Source organism: Chanodichthys erythropterus, chromosome 9 (assembly GCF_024489055.1).
Source record: "Chanodichthys erythropterus isolate Z2021 chromosome 9, ASM2448905v1, whole genome shotgun sequence".
Lineage (NCBI taxonomy): Eukaryota > Metazoa > Chordata > Actinopteri > Cypriniformes > Xenocyprididae > Chanodichthys > Chanodichthys erythropterus.
In genome coordinates this window covers 28293222-28308923 of record NC_090229.1, presented here as the reverse complement: position 1 = coordinate 28308923, position 15702 = coordinate 28293222, and the positions used below count along the sequence as shown (strand labels likewise).

Sequence of the window (15702 nt, the reverse complement as noted above, 5' to 3'; positions counted from 1 at the left end):
TGGCAGGGGGGCGTGGTTCAGCGGAGTCTGCAGCGGGAGAGAGAGGGAGGAGACGTGCGGTGTCTGAGTGGATTAGACGCAAATATTAAACACCTCTGTCTCTTGTTTCAGTAATTGGCGTGGAGAGAGTATTTAACGCCAGGAGAAACAGGAGCCTGCGAGAGAGAGAAGGACTACTGGCTGTTTCCCCACTCCTGGATGTCTGTCTGCTGCTGGAGTGAAGTCTGACGATTACGTTGATTATTTTGTGCCTGTTTGCACATTGTTTTGTGACATTATTATTTTTGGTGCTAATAAACAGCCAGTAGTCACCTGCCGACCCTGTCCTCTTCCCTCCTTACTTACGAACTTTGTTACACGGTCATCACTAGATATTGTTGAAAAGTTAAACAATGCCTGAACACAGTTTTATGTACCCTATTAAATCATTTAAGAATGTGCAAAACAGTGCCTCTCATGTCACTTAAGATAATGTTAGTTAAAAGTATTTAAAAACAAAGACTCAGCATCTCACTGTTACAGTTGTGGGCTGTACAGGTCCTTCTCAAAAAATTAGCATATTGTGATAAAAGTTCATTACTATAACTTTCATATATTTTAGATTCATTGCACACCAACTGAAATATTTCAGGTCTTTTATTGTTTTAATACTGATGATTTTGGCGTACAGCTCATGAAAACCCAAAATTCCTATCTCAAAAAATTAGCATATTTCATCCGACCAATACAAGAAAAGTGTTTTTAATACAAAAAAAGTCAACCTTCAAATAATTATGTTCAGTTATGCACTCAATACTTGGTCGGGAATCCTTTTGCAGAAATGACTGCTTCAATGCGGCGTGGCATGGAGGCAATCAGCCTGTGGCACTGCTGAGGTGTTATGGAGGCCCAGGATGCTTCGATAGCGGCCTTAAGCTCATCCAGAGTGTTGGGTCTTGCGTCTCAACGCTTCTGCCGCTGTTTCTGGTTCAAAAGTGGCTTGACCTGGGGAATGCGGCACCTGTAGCCCATTTCCTGCACACGCCTGTGCACGGTGGCTCTGGATGTTTCTACTCCAGACTCAGTCCACTGCTTCCGCAGGTCCCCCAAGGTCTGGAATCGGTCCTTCTCCACAATCTTCCTCAGGGTCCGGTCACCTCTTCTCATTGTGCAGCGTTTTTTGCCACACTTTTTCCTTCCCACAGACTTCCCACTGAGGTGCCTTGATACAGCACTCTGGGAACAGCCTATTCGTTCAGAAATTTCTTTCTGTGTCTTACCCTCTCGCTTGAGGGTGTCAATGATGGCCTTCTGGACAGCAGTCAGGTCGGCAGTCTTACCCATGATTGCGGTTTTGAGTAATGAACCAGGCTGGGAGTTTTTAAAAGCCTCAGGAATCTTTTGCAGGTGTTTAGAGTTAATTAGTTGATTCAGATGATTAGGTTAATAGCTCGTTTAGAGAACCTTTTCATGATATGCTAATTTTTTGAGGTTTTCATGAGCTGTTTGCCAAAATCATCAGTATTAAAACAATAAAAGACCTGAAATATTTCAGTTGGTGTGCAATGAATCTAAAATATATGAAAGTTTAATTTTTATCATTACATTATGGAAAATAATGAACTTTTATCACAATATGCTAATTTGAGAAGGACCTGTATAAACGAGAGCACGACAAAGGAGATCAGAATAACAGGATATCATTAATAAAACACCGACAGGAAGGTATACAACTCACTTGCATGAACAAGATCCGACAAACACTGAACTGAACAGGAAGATTATATAGGGGAGCTAATAAGGGAGAACAGAAACAGGTGAGGATGGTTAACTAATCAGAACACACAATGAGGACAAATGAACAGAACAAGACATGACAGAACTAAATGAAAACATAACCAACAGTCCATGGTTGTAACACTCACCATGCTTTGAGTTATTCAGAATACTAACTAATTAAATTTGCTGTAAACATGCTGTGAGTGCACATTTAGTTTCCACATACTCAGTTTTCTGGTCAAATATCTTCCCTAAATCTTGATTCAAAGTTAAATCAAACAAATAAATTAAAAAGCAAAATATAGCCTCAGCTCACAATATTTAATGTTACATATTTTCAATGTAAAAACACAGAATATTTATGAAAACAATTCAAACAAAACTATTCAAAAGCTGAATCTAAGCAAAAAGAGGTTCCTACACATGCCACTTGAGATATGACAAAGAAACATTATGAACTGTCAGTATGTATTTAGGAAAAAAAAACAAAAACAATAATTTTTAAATAAACTAAACATTCTAAAATATAATCTTTGATCTGAGTGGGTGTCATTTCATAGTTTTCCCTGGAAACAGATGATGTTATATGAAATGTTTCAGTTTTTTGAAAAGGAACTAGCAATCAATTCCAGTTATGACCTTTGTGCAAGTGCGAGCTGTGATTGACTTAAAAAGACCAGTGTTGTTTAGTAATTGAATTAAGAATATTATATTAAAATAAATCTGAACATATAGTGATGTGTTGTTACTGATCAAGTTGTAATTTTGAATGCTTGTGGTACAATTTACTTACATTTTGTGCAGAGACAATCCTGCATTACTGCAGTGGTCATGGAGGTGTAACTCTGGCCTAATTATTAGTGATGTCATCCTGTTACCCATTTTTTAGCCAGCTTTGTCCTCAGATAAAACACCACCCCTTCAGCAGGGCAGGGTCTTCCTAATTTCTCAATTATGGCTTATTTTGTTGACTTGGGAATGTATACCGGCAAAGTATTGGCTGATGCTGTTCACATGAGCAGCACAACGTATACGTGTGATGCTGATGCAGGAGCCGGCCAATACTGAGTCTCCATTTAGATGTAAAAATGGATGCGCTGTACTGCGTTTACTACATCAACTGCATAGGAGAATTACAGGGAAGAGAAGAGATAGTTGAATAAAGTTGTTATTTTTGTTTTGTTTTTTCTCACAAAAAGTATTCTCATCGCTTCGTAACATTAAAGGATTAGTCCACTTTTAAATACACTTTTCCTGATAAATTTACTCACCCCCATGTCATCCAAGATGTTCATGTCTTTCTTTCGTCAGTCGAAAAGAAATGAAGGTTTTTGAGGAAAACATTCCAGGATTTTTCTCCTTATAGTGGACTTCAGTGGGCACCAAACAGTTGAAGGTCATAATTAGTTTCACTGCAGCTTCAAATTGTTCTACACGATCCCAGATGAGAAATAAGGGTCTTATCTAGCGAATCGATCGGTCCTTTTCGAAAAAAATACAACCGTTTATGCTTTATAAACAAAATATCTCCTTGAACGTACTTTCCCGCTTCTGCATTCTTCATAACGCTTATGCTGAATGTCCTACACCTTCCCTATTCTACTTATGGAAAAAAACGAAACTGGCGCCACGTTCATTCCATAAGTAGAATAGGAAAGGCGTAGAACATTCAGTGTAAGCGTTATGAAGAATGCGGAAGCGGGAAAGTACGTTCAAGGAGATATTTTGTTTATAAAGCATAAACGGTTGTATTTTTTTCGAAAATGGACAATCGTTTCGCTAGATAAGACCCTTATTTCTCATCTGGGATCGTGTAGAACAATTTGAAGCTGCAGTGAAACTAATTTTGACCTTCAACTGTTTGGTACCCACTGAAGTCCACGATAAGGAGAAAAATCCTGGAACGTTTTCCTCAAAAACCTTTATTTCTTTTCGACTGACGAAAGAAAGACATGAACATCTTGGATGACATTGGGGTGAGTAAATTTATCAGGAAAAGTGTATTTAAAAGTGGACTAATCCTTTAAGGTTGAACCACTTGTCACATGGACTATTTTAACAATGTTTTACTACTTTTCAGGACCTTGAATGTGGTAATTTCATTGCTTACAATGGAGGATTAAAAAATCCTCTCGGAATTCATCAAAATATCTTAATTTGTGTTCCAAAGTTGAACAAAGGTTTGGAACGACATGGGGATGAGTAATAAATGACAGAAAAATTCATTTTTGGGTGAACTAACCCTTTAAGCATTTTTTCAAGATTTATGCATTTCAATTAATAGTAAAATTCCATCAAATTTTATTGAATAATTCTTACTTATTATTTATATTTTAAATTAAGAATTTTTTTTTGCATAAATCGCAGTCGAACAGGGAATGGACCATTTAGTTTATCAAGTCAAGTCACCTTTATTTACATAGTGCTTTTTGCAATGCAGATTGTGTCAAAGCAGCTTTACAGTGATAACAGGTAACAGCTCTTAAAGAAAATGGTGTCATTGTCCAGCTTAAGTAAATTCAGTATTGATTCATTCCGTTGTAAAAATCAATAGTTATGAAATTATGATTTATCTATATCAGCACTGGAGTAAACAGTGATGTCATTGTCTAGCTCAGTTCTGTTCACACAAAATGTTGTCAAAGCAGATCAAAACACTGTTAAATATCAAGTTCCCCCAACTAATCAAGCCAGAGGCGACAGCGGCAAGGAATCCAAACTCCCAACAGGTGACATCAGGTGAACAACAGGTGACAAAAATGGAGAAAATATAGTTTATGTGATTCATATTCATAAATTCACAAAAAGAAAAATGAAAATATGTTTAAATTTATGTTTTAGATGGATACAAAATGTTTTATAAAGCTTTAGTTTTTACTCATTTAAAATTCTAATATGAATAATATGTAAGGATTATTCAATTCAGTTTCATGGAATTTTACTATTAATTGAAATGAGTAAATCTTAAAAAAAGGCTTTAAAATTGTTTTGAGTGTACCAGCTGCAGTGAGACATTTTAATAAGTAATGTGATTGGGAAAATCTCGTGAATTCACTCCTTACTTCTGATATGGTCTATACCAGTGAACTGATATCAGTATATAGCAGCGAATGCACATCTAGGGTATCACTAAGGTTTAGCATTTTTTCCAAAACCTGAAAATACTGCCATTGCAGGCATTATACAGGAAGGCATCTCCACTTGGCTCTTGAAATTTTAATTTGTTACAGCTACCTTCAGTTTTGACACAGCTCTTGTGTCACTCAACTGTGTTATTGTCCACTACACAATCCAACTGGGCTTGCAGATTTTGGATCCAAATGCAGAGAAATGATGCACAGGGACAGGTAACACAAAATTCATTCCTTTCTCAAACCACTAAAAACATGGTGGTTGTTCATCTCCCAACTGAAACAGTTTTGGTGGTGCTTAAGTAATGCAAAAAAAAAAAAAAAAAAAAAAAAAGGATGAATAAATATATAAACATGCACAAATGACAGCTAACAACATAAACAGAAAAGCAATTATGATTTATGAAATCGTGATGTAATGACCATATACGAGGTAAAAACTCAAATTGCCATCTAGTGGCCATTGATCCAAATAAAAATGACTAATGGATTTCAGAGGTTTACAGTGTTGCCCAACAGCTGAAAACGTATACATTTCTTAAAAGTATAAACACAAAAGCAAAATGTAATGATTTGAAGTCTGATTCTTTAACTTGCTGAGATTTATAGTGATTACATTAAAATGATGTTGCAGACTAAAAATAGAGGTTACTATTGTAGTTAGAGTTTATGTTAGTCCATCCATGCATTTTCCAGTCATCTTGTCATGGTAAAAGTGATGCTGGAGCCTATCCAGCTTCTCAGACAGATGGCCAGTCCATCACAGGGCTAACATACACATTCACACTCACTCCTACAGGCAATTTAGAAACTGATTCACCTGTCCTGCAAGTCTTATTATGTAGACCAGTTTTTCAATACAAAACAAAAAGATTACAACTGAATATTGAAAAGTCGGTAACACTTTATTTTAGTGTCTTTTAACTAGTTGCTTATTAGCATGCATATTACTAGAATATTGCCTGTTTATTAGTACTTATTAAGCACATATTAATGTCTTATTCTGCATGACTAACTATTAATAATCAGTAAATTAGGAGTTTATTGAGAGAAAAGCCGTAGCTAATAGTGAACACATGTTCCCTATACTAAATTGTTTCCGAAAAGTCATACATATTAATCAAAATGTATATTTTAACTGGTTTCTCTTTAATTTAGAATACTTGTAAATGTGAAACAAGAAAAAAAATGTTTTGCCAAGATACAAGAATATCAGAGTGAGGAACAATTTTGATTGGTTGAGGGGATTATGAGACTGCTACATGAGCCACAAGGCGGAGTAAAGACCTGCTATCATTACACAAAAAAAGAGTTTGTGTAGTGTTTGTTCCATTTAGCTCGGAGAAAGATGGAGCTCTATGTGTTTATGTTCATGCTTGCGGCACTTGTTTCTTCTGAGAAAAAAGGTAAGTCAGTGGATTCATTAAAAAAGACACTTACCATTTTCATCATCTTTAACTGTATGCAAGGAATACTGATATGTAATATACTTCCTAAAAGGTTCTAGTGTTTAAATGACTGTGGTTTGAAAAGATTTGTTTTGAATTATAATATGATTTTTGAATAATAGCATAATATTCTGTAATCAGACAAGGCTCAGACAAAAAAATCTCATTAAACTGTGAGCATTTCATATCTATGCCATTTTTAATTAAAAATGCTATCTAATTCTGAGCAATAATCGTCAAATCATGCATGTGCAAATGGTATGAACACATCTCATGTATTTAAATTTCTAATTTAGTTATTCTTGATAATTTATTGTTTTATCTAGTTAATACTTATGTTTTTTTCTGTTTCAGTTGTTCATGAGGATTTTGGTTTAACTGGATGCTCTGATACAGAGAAAGAATATATGGATGGAATGGATGGAGAGGAACTGTGGCATGCAGACTTCATTAAAGGAGAAGGAGTAATTACTCAACCTGCCTTTTCAGATCCCCTTGGCTATGATGGATTCTATCAGGCAGCTGTTGGTGACCTTGAAGTATGCAAACAAAACTTAGCCACAGCTATCAAAGCTTATAAATATCCACAAGAGAAAATGGGTAGGATATAATTTCTCCTATTTATGTATATACTGTATGTATAAATAAAATACAGGTTCAATAATACTCTAAATATGACAGTGTGAATTTTTATTTATTTATTTTTTTTAATTTAAACTAATTATCTTATAAATGCTTGAAATAACACCATCGTCAATGTCTTTCCCTGTGTTCACAGACAAACCTCAGACCTCCATCTATGCTGAGAATGATGTGCAGCTGAATGTTGAAAACACACTCATCTGTCATGTGACTGGATTCTTCCCTCCTCCTGTCAGAGTCTCATGGACTAAAAACAACGAGGGTTTAAAAGCAGACAGTCTAAGTCAGTATCGCCCAAATGATGATGGCACTTACAACATCTTCTCCAGTCTGACGTTCACACCTGTGGAGGGAGACATTTACAGCTGCACTGTGAACCACACATCTCTTGATCAACCTGAGACCAAAACATGGGGTGAGTGTGTGTGTTTTGTATAGAAACACTGGACTAGATTTCTATTATTTATTTTTTTCCAATTGTTATCAAACGATAATACATTTAAAAAAGTATACTGTACATATATATACAACACTGAAAGTCTACATGATTAGAAATGCATAAACAAAATGGTTGTATTTGTGTGTATCCTAGATGTGGATGTTGCTGTGCCCAGTGTTGGTCCAGCAGTGTTCTGTGGAGTGGGTCTGTCTCTGGGGCTGCTGGGAGTCGCTGCTGGAACATTCTTCCTCATTAAAGGAAACAACTGCAATTGACAGCTCTGAGATGCAAACAACAACAACAACAACAAACCAAAGTGAAATGTATATAGTTTTTTACAGGCCCTGAAAATAATAACTCTTTCATTTGACACCAGTAGAATATAAAACAGTAATTTTGTGCATCATTCTGTCACATTGGTGACAGGAAACATCTTAGATGTTATATAGAAATAGATTCATAGACACAAATCTCAATGTAATCTTTAACAACATTAATATTGCCTGATATTTCTAATGCAATGAGGCAACATCTTTGCTTGAAATTTAACACCATATACACTTATATAGAGATGTCTAAAAGGTTTAAAATGATTTTTTTTTTTTTTTTTTTTTGCTAATACATTTTCGTTTCATCCATAGTGATATCTGGAGATTGGACTTTTAATTTGAATGGTTGAGCTCTCATTGTCTTTCTCATTGCTGGATCAATTAAAGTCTTTTTCCTCAAACATTATGGTATTCTTAAAAATTACTGTGTGTTTGACAATAAAATTATTTTTAAATTGTGAAATTTCCTATTATTGTTAATCAATCTGAAGTTATACATTTTACAAGGTCTTGTAAGTTTTCTGACATTCTCTCCAAATAAAGATTCTCTATTTTGATTTCACTTGTGATTTTATATTGTGTTGTCATCTATATAACTATCCCAAGGCAAGATAGCCTCAAAAGCTACAAGATGGCTAGACAGTTGGCTATATGTGTTGAAAGACAGAGGAACATTCGAGAAAAGAATAGACCAGAGGAACAAAAGCAACATGATACGATATTAACCTACGGAACATGATATGACCTATATGGAAATATTGTAGCCAATATCTACATTTATGCATTTGGCAGACGCTTTTATCCAATGTGACTTTCATTGCATTCAAGGTACAAGTATTGTAAGAATCATACATGCTTTCCCTGGAAATCGAACCCACAACTTTTGCATTGTTGGTACCACGCTCTACTGTTTGAGCTACAGGAAGGGTAGTTTCTATTTAAATTGTTGAAATACTTCCATTCATCTTCTGCATAAAATAGTTATGATAATAATGATAATAAAGGGAGTTTAAGGTTTGGTAGCAGGGCCACACCTCAACCAGTCACTTCTTAAAAACATATTTATATTGGGCAGCCCCTACAGTACTGTTTGTCTCTTTCTCTCAAACTCACCCTTCCCCTCCCTCTCTCATCCATTCAACCACCCTTCTCTTCCCTTCCAGGTTGCATCAGGGGATCCTAATTGCTTGGCCTGCATATAACTGAGGTGATACTCCCACCCTGAGTCTCCAGAGTCAGACATCCAGATCAACCTGACTATCATCTCATTTCCCCTTTCCCATTCATATTCTCCTTATTCATCCCTAACATTCAATAAAATAATTATTCAACATTCATGGTAGTGGTGTGGTCCTTTCTTGTGAATAAGAGATTAATAAAATAATAAATAAAAATAAAAACCAATAATGAATAACCTAACAGTTTGAAGAGGTGCAGGGTTTTTTTTCCTCTCAACTGAATTTATACCTTTCTCCAGACTACTGTCATTGCTCTCTAAACACATTCATCGTAAGATTTCATTAATTTACATAACATTCTAAATTACATACATTAATTTCTCAAAACAAAAATCCACAATGTTTTAAAGCATGTAATACAGCCAACGACAAAAACCAAACAATACTGCAGCTTTTTATTTGTTTCACACAAATCACAAATGTACCGTTTCTCCTACCACAACAAACCGTGCTCTGTATTTCTCATATATGCACAGCACAGGAAAAAAATACACTAAACTTTTAACACAGCAATTCAAATTTTAGTTAAGTTTAAGTTTTAGTTAAGGTCAACTGTGAATTCCCACTGCGAAGAAAGTGGAGAGAGAAGAGGAATGAGAAAGGTGGTAAAGATCAGTAGAGGTGATGAGTGGAGGGGGGAGAAAAAGGAGAAGAAATATGTAGGATTGAAGAGTACTGACATAATATAGAGTATTGAAATGTACTGAAAACTGATTTTTTTTTTTTAAATGTACCAAACTCCAAAAGAGGACACTTAAATTACTACAGTATAAAATGCTATAGTCATAAAACTCCTCAGTGAAGAACTTTGTGACAAACATTTCATCATTGTATATGTGCATCTGTAGCTGTCATTTGGCAGTAAATTTTAAATTTTCAGCAAAATGAAAAGTCTGTTTCATTGTTTGTTAACAATTTTTTTTAGAGCATGGACCATTGTTCATAGGAATCAGCTGAGAAAAACTAAAGCAGTTTGCTGTCTGGCCCTGTCATATAAAAAAGAATGTACTGGCAACAAGCCTGTTAAATCCTTCTCTTAAAAAAAAAACAGGTTTTGTGTTTTATAGCAATGAAATTTTCTTTTGTTACTTTAAGCTTTTTGTTGCATTCTATTAGACACAAGAGGGTGAAAGATGCTGTATGCTAAACAAATGGACCTTGTTACAATCACTACAATCAGGGACCTCCTCCTATTTTCTTTTAATTTACACTTAATAAAAACAATGCAGAGAGCAAAACGGTTTGATGTAAATAATTAAAATTGACATTATTGCTGCTCTTGATAAGTTCCTGTTGAGATTTTTCAGATTGGTATTTGATTGTTGCTACCAACTTTAAAACATACATTATTTACTTGAAAAAAAGTAAAAATATGTTAGAATATGGTTAATTAACCCCTTAAAATTAGTAGAGAAGCTTGAGGAATACAGTCATTGTGTAAATGGCTTAAGTTCTCAGATAAAAACAGGATCTGCTTAGCAACACTTGACACTTACATGTGTAGAGGCTGATTGGCTGGTTGTTTTAGATATTCACCTCATGAACAAAGTATTGCTGGATTCCTCTTCAGTTGGGACAGTCACAGTGAGGGAAAATGTCACTGCCGAAGATCTTGAGTTGTCATCTCATACTGATGCTGTCTGCATTCACTGGAGCAGGTAAATAAAATTAAGCATAATGCAAAATGAAAAGATGTATAATGACAGTGACCTTCTTCTCATTATTAATTATTATTGGTAGTAGAAGTAGTAGTGGAAAAGACAACTCACTAATACAACAACTGGCTAATGTATCAAAATCCTTCTGTTTTTGTATGGTTGAGAAAATCATCTGACATGACTGTAATGATGATTTAAATTCTTTTTTTTTTTTCTTCAGCAAATGGATACTACCATTCTAATTGGTTGAGATGCATCCACAGCTCCCGTGATCTCAGTGACATGGTGTTCGTTTTCAACTATATCTTCAATAAAGATGTGTACATACAGTTCAACAGCACTGTAGGGGAGTTTGTGGGGTACACTGCACATGGAGTATATAATGCAGAAATATGGAACAAAGATCCCAATATTCTGAACACATGGAGAGGTGAGAAGGACAGATACTGCACACATAATGCTGAAATCAGACAGTCAGCTATCGCTGATAAAAAAGGTAAGTAGCACAAGATTCTGATCTCTCCTGTAACACATGAAACTCTTGTTTAAAATGCTTAAACTAGGAACTTTTACACAACAGTTTGATAATTTTATAATTATTTAAAAACTTGTGTTATGATAACACCAAGACAGTCTTTAACTTCATAACTAACATTTTAAAATGTCACAATAAAAAACATGCTTATGTTCTAATTTTTGTTTGCCCTTGGAAATATTAGAAATACACCCCCAAAAACATCCATACAATAATATTTATTTTATATATGAGTTTGGGAGTGTATTTCTAATATTTAACTTTATACATCGCAAGTAATAATAATATTTATAGTAGGATGTGCCCTCAAGTTGTCATTGTTATTGATTCAGTGCCACCAGAGGTGAAGCTCAGTTCAGTGACTCAGGCCAGTGGCAGACATCCAGCTATGTTGATGTGCAGCGCTTACAACTTCTACCCACACCAGATCCAAGTTTCCTGGATGAGAAATGGTAAAGTTGTGCAGTCTGATGTGACTTCAACTGAGGAGATGCCTAATGGAGACTGGTACTACCAGATTCACTCCCACCTAGAATACACTCCCAAATCTGGAGAGAAGATCTCCTGTGCTGTGGATCACGCTGGCTTAACTAAACCCATCATCGTAGACTGGGGTAAGAGGAAACATTTATTTTCCCTCACATAGGACTAATGTAAATTACATATTTTGACAAACAAAATGTTAGCCAATATTAAATACTATAAATATTTAAATAAAACATGGTTCCTGTACATCACAGATCCCTCTCTTCCTGAGGCTGAGAGGAATAAAATTGCTATTGGAGCCTCTGGCCTGGTGCTGGGAATCATCATAGCAGCTGCTGGACTCATTTACTACAAGAAGAAATCAACAGGTCAGTGGAAATGAGAGCAAATCAAGCTTATACTCATCTATGTTTATACATCATGTCTCTATTCAAGTTCTTTATTAATCACGTTTTATTTTGATAGGGAGGATCCTGGTCCCATCTTAATGGTGGTAACTTTTTAATTAACACTTTGAAAACTCAAACAGTTTGTGATAATAAAATAAATTATCATCACATTGTTAAACTGATTCACATAATAATCACACAAATTGCAGGTCAGACTGACTGGAAGAGGAGTCCACAACTCATGGATGGAGAAATCATTTTTTGAACTTTACACTGATGTCTCATTTTAACAACAAATACAATTTTGGAAAATGAAAACAATAACAACAAACCTAATAAATCTGATTTTTGCAATTTTTATTGAATGTTGATGATAATATAATGATGTATAAAATATAGAGATTATAGAGAGAAGTACAGATTATTATTCTTGCTGGCTTTTTCCCCAGTACTTTTACTGGATTAACATGCATATAGGTTCATAATGTTATAAAACACATTCTTGTAAGTCTTTGTTACTAATAAATATCAGTCAGGCTCTGGGTCTGAGAAACTCTGAAGTCTTTTTCTGATTACTATTTTACTCTTAATTATCATAAAACATAAAGTTGCGCAGTCTTATATGTAATATATTTGATAGATTTTTTTTTTTTTTGCATAAATTACACCATTCTTTCATTAGACTTATTCATTCTGACAAGGATTCTACTGTATGATTTGATGACTGCAAAATATCCATGTTTTCTTTAGAAACACCAATTAAAACATTTCTTGGGTTCTATGCTGTACATTAATTTCAGCTCTAAATAAATGTCTTTTACAAAAGTTTTAGTTTTTTTTTTTTTTTTTTTGAAAAATAGCTTATAAGATAAAAACTCCTCATACAGTTGTTTTTTCTTTTTTCTAAAATGCAACCACACTCTGTTCATCTTTCTTCCAAAATGCCCTAAAACACTTAATTTACACCTGAAAATAAACTCATTTTTATATTATAATGTAGCAAACATTCTCAGCTATCATAACACAATGACCTGCATGGTTGCATTACAAAAGCATTTATCTGAAGATTCTTTGATCCCTTTATAAAAACAAATGAATGACAGCTCTTTTTGTGTTTCATGCACTGCAGTATGTTACTAGGGTTGATCACAAATTTTGTAATTGAACTCTTTCAACATGTAAAAAAAAAAAAAGATACTTCTCAAACTTTAACACTATAAAACAAAAATATGTGGCTACAACATATCCATCTGTAATGTATAGAGTGATGTGTATAGCAAGGTCACACAATCTCATAGATTACTCCATTTATGTCCAACTCTGGCAGTATTCTGCAGATATGTACAGACATAAATCATTTATTATATCTAGAAGGGATTCATCATAATTTAGACAGTGGTCATTTACTTTCTTCATAAAGACAATAATTAATTTTACACTTTACACATATCACAGTTAAGTTGTGAAGACCTAACTGGAATGGACCATATTCATCGCAGCAACATTCCAAATAATGTTCTAGTGTGATTCCTATATTCCTAATGGTGATGTTATAGTGCTGGAAAGGTGGCAAAGTCCTAATGACCAAAATACCACGTCCTCCTTTATTTATAATATCTACTTCTCACCTTTGGGTACATGGAAATGTGCTCAGGCCATTACCCTGAAATCCACACAGAACTGATAAACTAGTAAGTATTTTTTCTCTCTGCTGTAAACAACAACAACAAAAATAAATTCACAGTTGCAAGTTAAAAATTCTAACTGATTAAATAATTAAAACCAGGGTTCCTACACATTTTTTCCAACACATTTCAAAATTCCATACTTTTCCAGACTCAAATTTCCAATCCTCTCTATAGATTTTCAGACCATATTAAACAAATAGTTGCATACAGCATTATTTTCAGCTTTATATTTGGTATATAGTACAGTCATCTGTAAATATTTTTATTTTCTCTGTTTCTTTTCATTGATTTTCTCAAAGTGACAACATACAGAGCCCCTAAAATAAAAAAAAAAAAAATAAAAAAAAAATATATATATACAGACTTTTGCATGCACACAAGAAACTTTTTTGTGTCTTTGAGATACTATTTATGTTCACTGGAATTTTTTTGCATGCTTATGCATTACAATTTCCAGTTTTATTATAGTATTATATATACTGTAACCTATTTCCTTTGTTCGTCGCCATCTTACTATGAAGAAAATGAGAGCATCAATGCACATGAATTAATATAGATGTATTTGCTCAAAATTTGGCTTTCCTTAATATCAAGGCCTAATGTCCAATTTACCTCCTCTGTGGCGACGGAGAAACCATGATACGAAATGGGATGATGGCACAATACGACTGTGTGTATTGTCCTCTTTGACAAGTTCAAGGGTCTATAAAAAAGGTTGAAAGGGACAATAGTCTGGAAATGCAAATATTTTGCCCATACTTTTCCAGACCTGGAAATTACTCAAATCACATTTCCATACTTTTCCAAACTGCGTAGGAACCCTGTAAAACTTTTAAGTTGCAAACATTATTTTGTTTAGTTCTGGTGATGATATAATATTGACCATTACATTAACTTAATATTGTGAGCAATTTAAACTCAAATTTTTGCATTAACTGTTTTTGTTAAAAATTAAGTTGTAGTAACTTTAGAAAATGGGCAGTGCTTTGCATAGGACTGGATAAGGAGAATAAATGTTAAAATTAAGTGTTATTTTACTTGTTTTTAGTGAAGGGAAAGACATGTTTAATGCTGTTATGTTTGACATTTAAAAGAGTTTCTGTAATGTTGAAACTTTAGTGGTTACAATTGTGCTGAAGAGTAAACAATATGAAGTTAATCACTACATTGACTCTATAAAAATTATTGTGATAATGCCACTTGTTTGTTAAATTCACATGCTAAATGCATAAATTCGATGGGTTTAATGGTGAATACCTTTAGGAATCAATACATGTAATTAAAACCAATAAAAAACCCTATTAAATTCTAATAGAAAATGGCCAAAAAACACACTGCATTCACTTATTCAGTGTCACTTACAAATACTAAGCCAATACATTCTGTACCTGACCAATTCTTTAGCCAATAGTACAGAAAATTAAACACACAAATTCATAAATTAAACAATATAGTAAATAATGTAACTGTTATGGAAGCATACTCGGGCACAGAGGAGGCCAGTAAAAAGGGTGATTTATTGACAGCAAATGAGCAAATGAGAAAAACACTTTATTCAACAATATCTAGGCGGGCAATTTCAAAACACTGCTTCATGAAGCTTCGAAGCTTTACGAATCTTTTGTTTCGATTAAGTGAAGAGCGCTAAAATCGTGTTATTTCAGTAAACGAGGCTTCGTTACGTAATACTTGTTTCGAAATTTCAATAGTTCACATGACTTTGGCAGTTGGATTCCAGTCCGAACTTCTGATTCATAACAAAAGATTTGTAAAGCTTTGAAGTTTCCTGAAGTAGTGTTTTGGAATCGCCTATCATTAAATAATGTTGAATAAAGTAATTTATTATTATTTTGTTTTTTTGGCGCACAAAAGGTATTCTCGTTGCTTCATAACATTAAGGTTGAAACACTGTAGTAACATGAACTGTTTTAAATAGGTTTTTAGCCTTTCTGGGCATTGAA

At 34.1% G+C, this 15702-nt stretch overlaps 2 protein-coding genes across 2 annotated transcripts; both read left to right on the top strand.

Annotated features, from left to right (window-relative positions):
* Positions 1-6168: 6168 nt before the first annotated feature.
* Positions 6169-8050, top strand: LOC137027252 (H-2 class II histocompatibility antigen, A-Q alpha chain-like). The gene is made up of 4 exons (XM_067395214.1): positions 6169-6295; positions 6692-6937; positions 7116-7394; positions 7572-8050. Exons 1-4 carry the CDS (start codon positions 6238-6240, stop codon positions 7691-7693), a joined length of 705 nt encoding a protein of 234 aa, XP_067251315.1. The 5' UTR covers positions 6169-6237; the 3' UTR covers positions 7694-8050.
* A 2456-nt stretch (positions 8051-10506) lies between these two features.
* On the top strand, positions 10507-12606 carry LOC137027251 (H-2 class II histocompatibility antigen, E-S beta chain-like). The gene is made up of 5 exons (XM_067395213.1): positions 10507-10643; positions 10864-11139; positions 11511-11792; positions 11919-12032; positions 12130-12606. The coding sequence occupies exons 1-5, from the start codon at positions 10580-10582 to the stop codon at positions 12150-12152; spliced, it is 759 nt and encodes a 252-aa protein (XP_067251314.1). The 5' UTR covers positions 10507-10579; the 3' UTR covers positions 12153-12606.
* The last annotated feature ends 3096 nt before the right edge of the window (positions 12607-15702 follow it).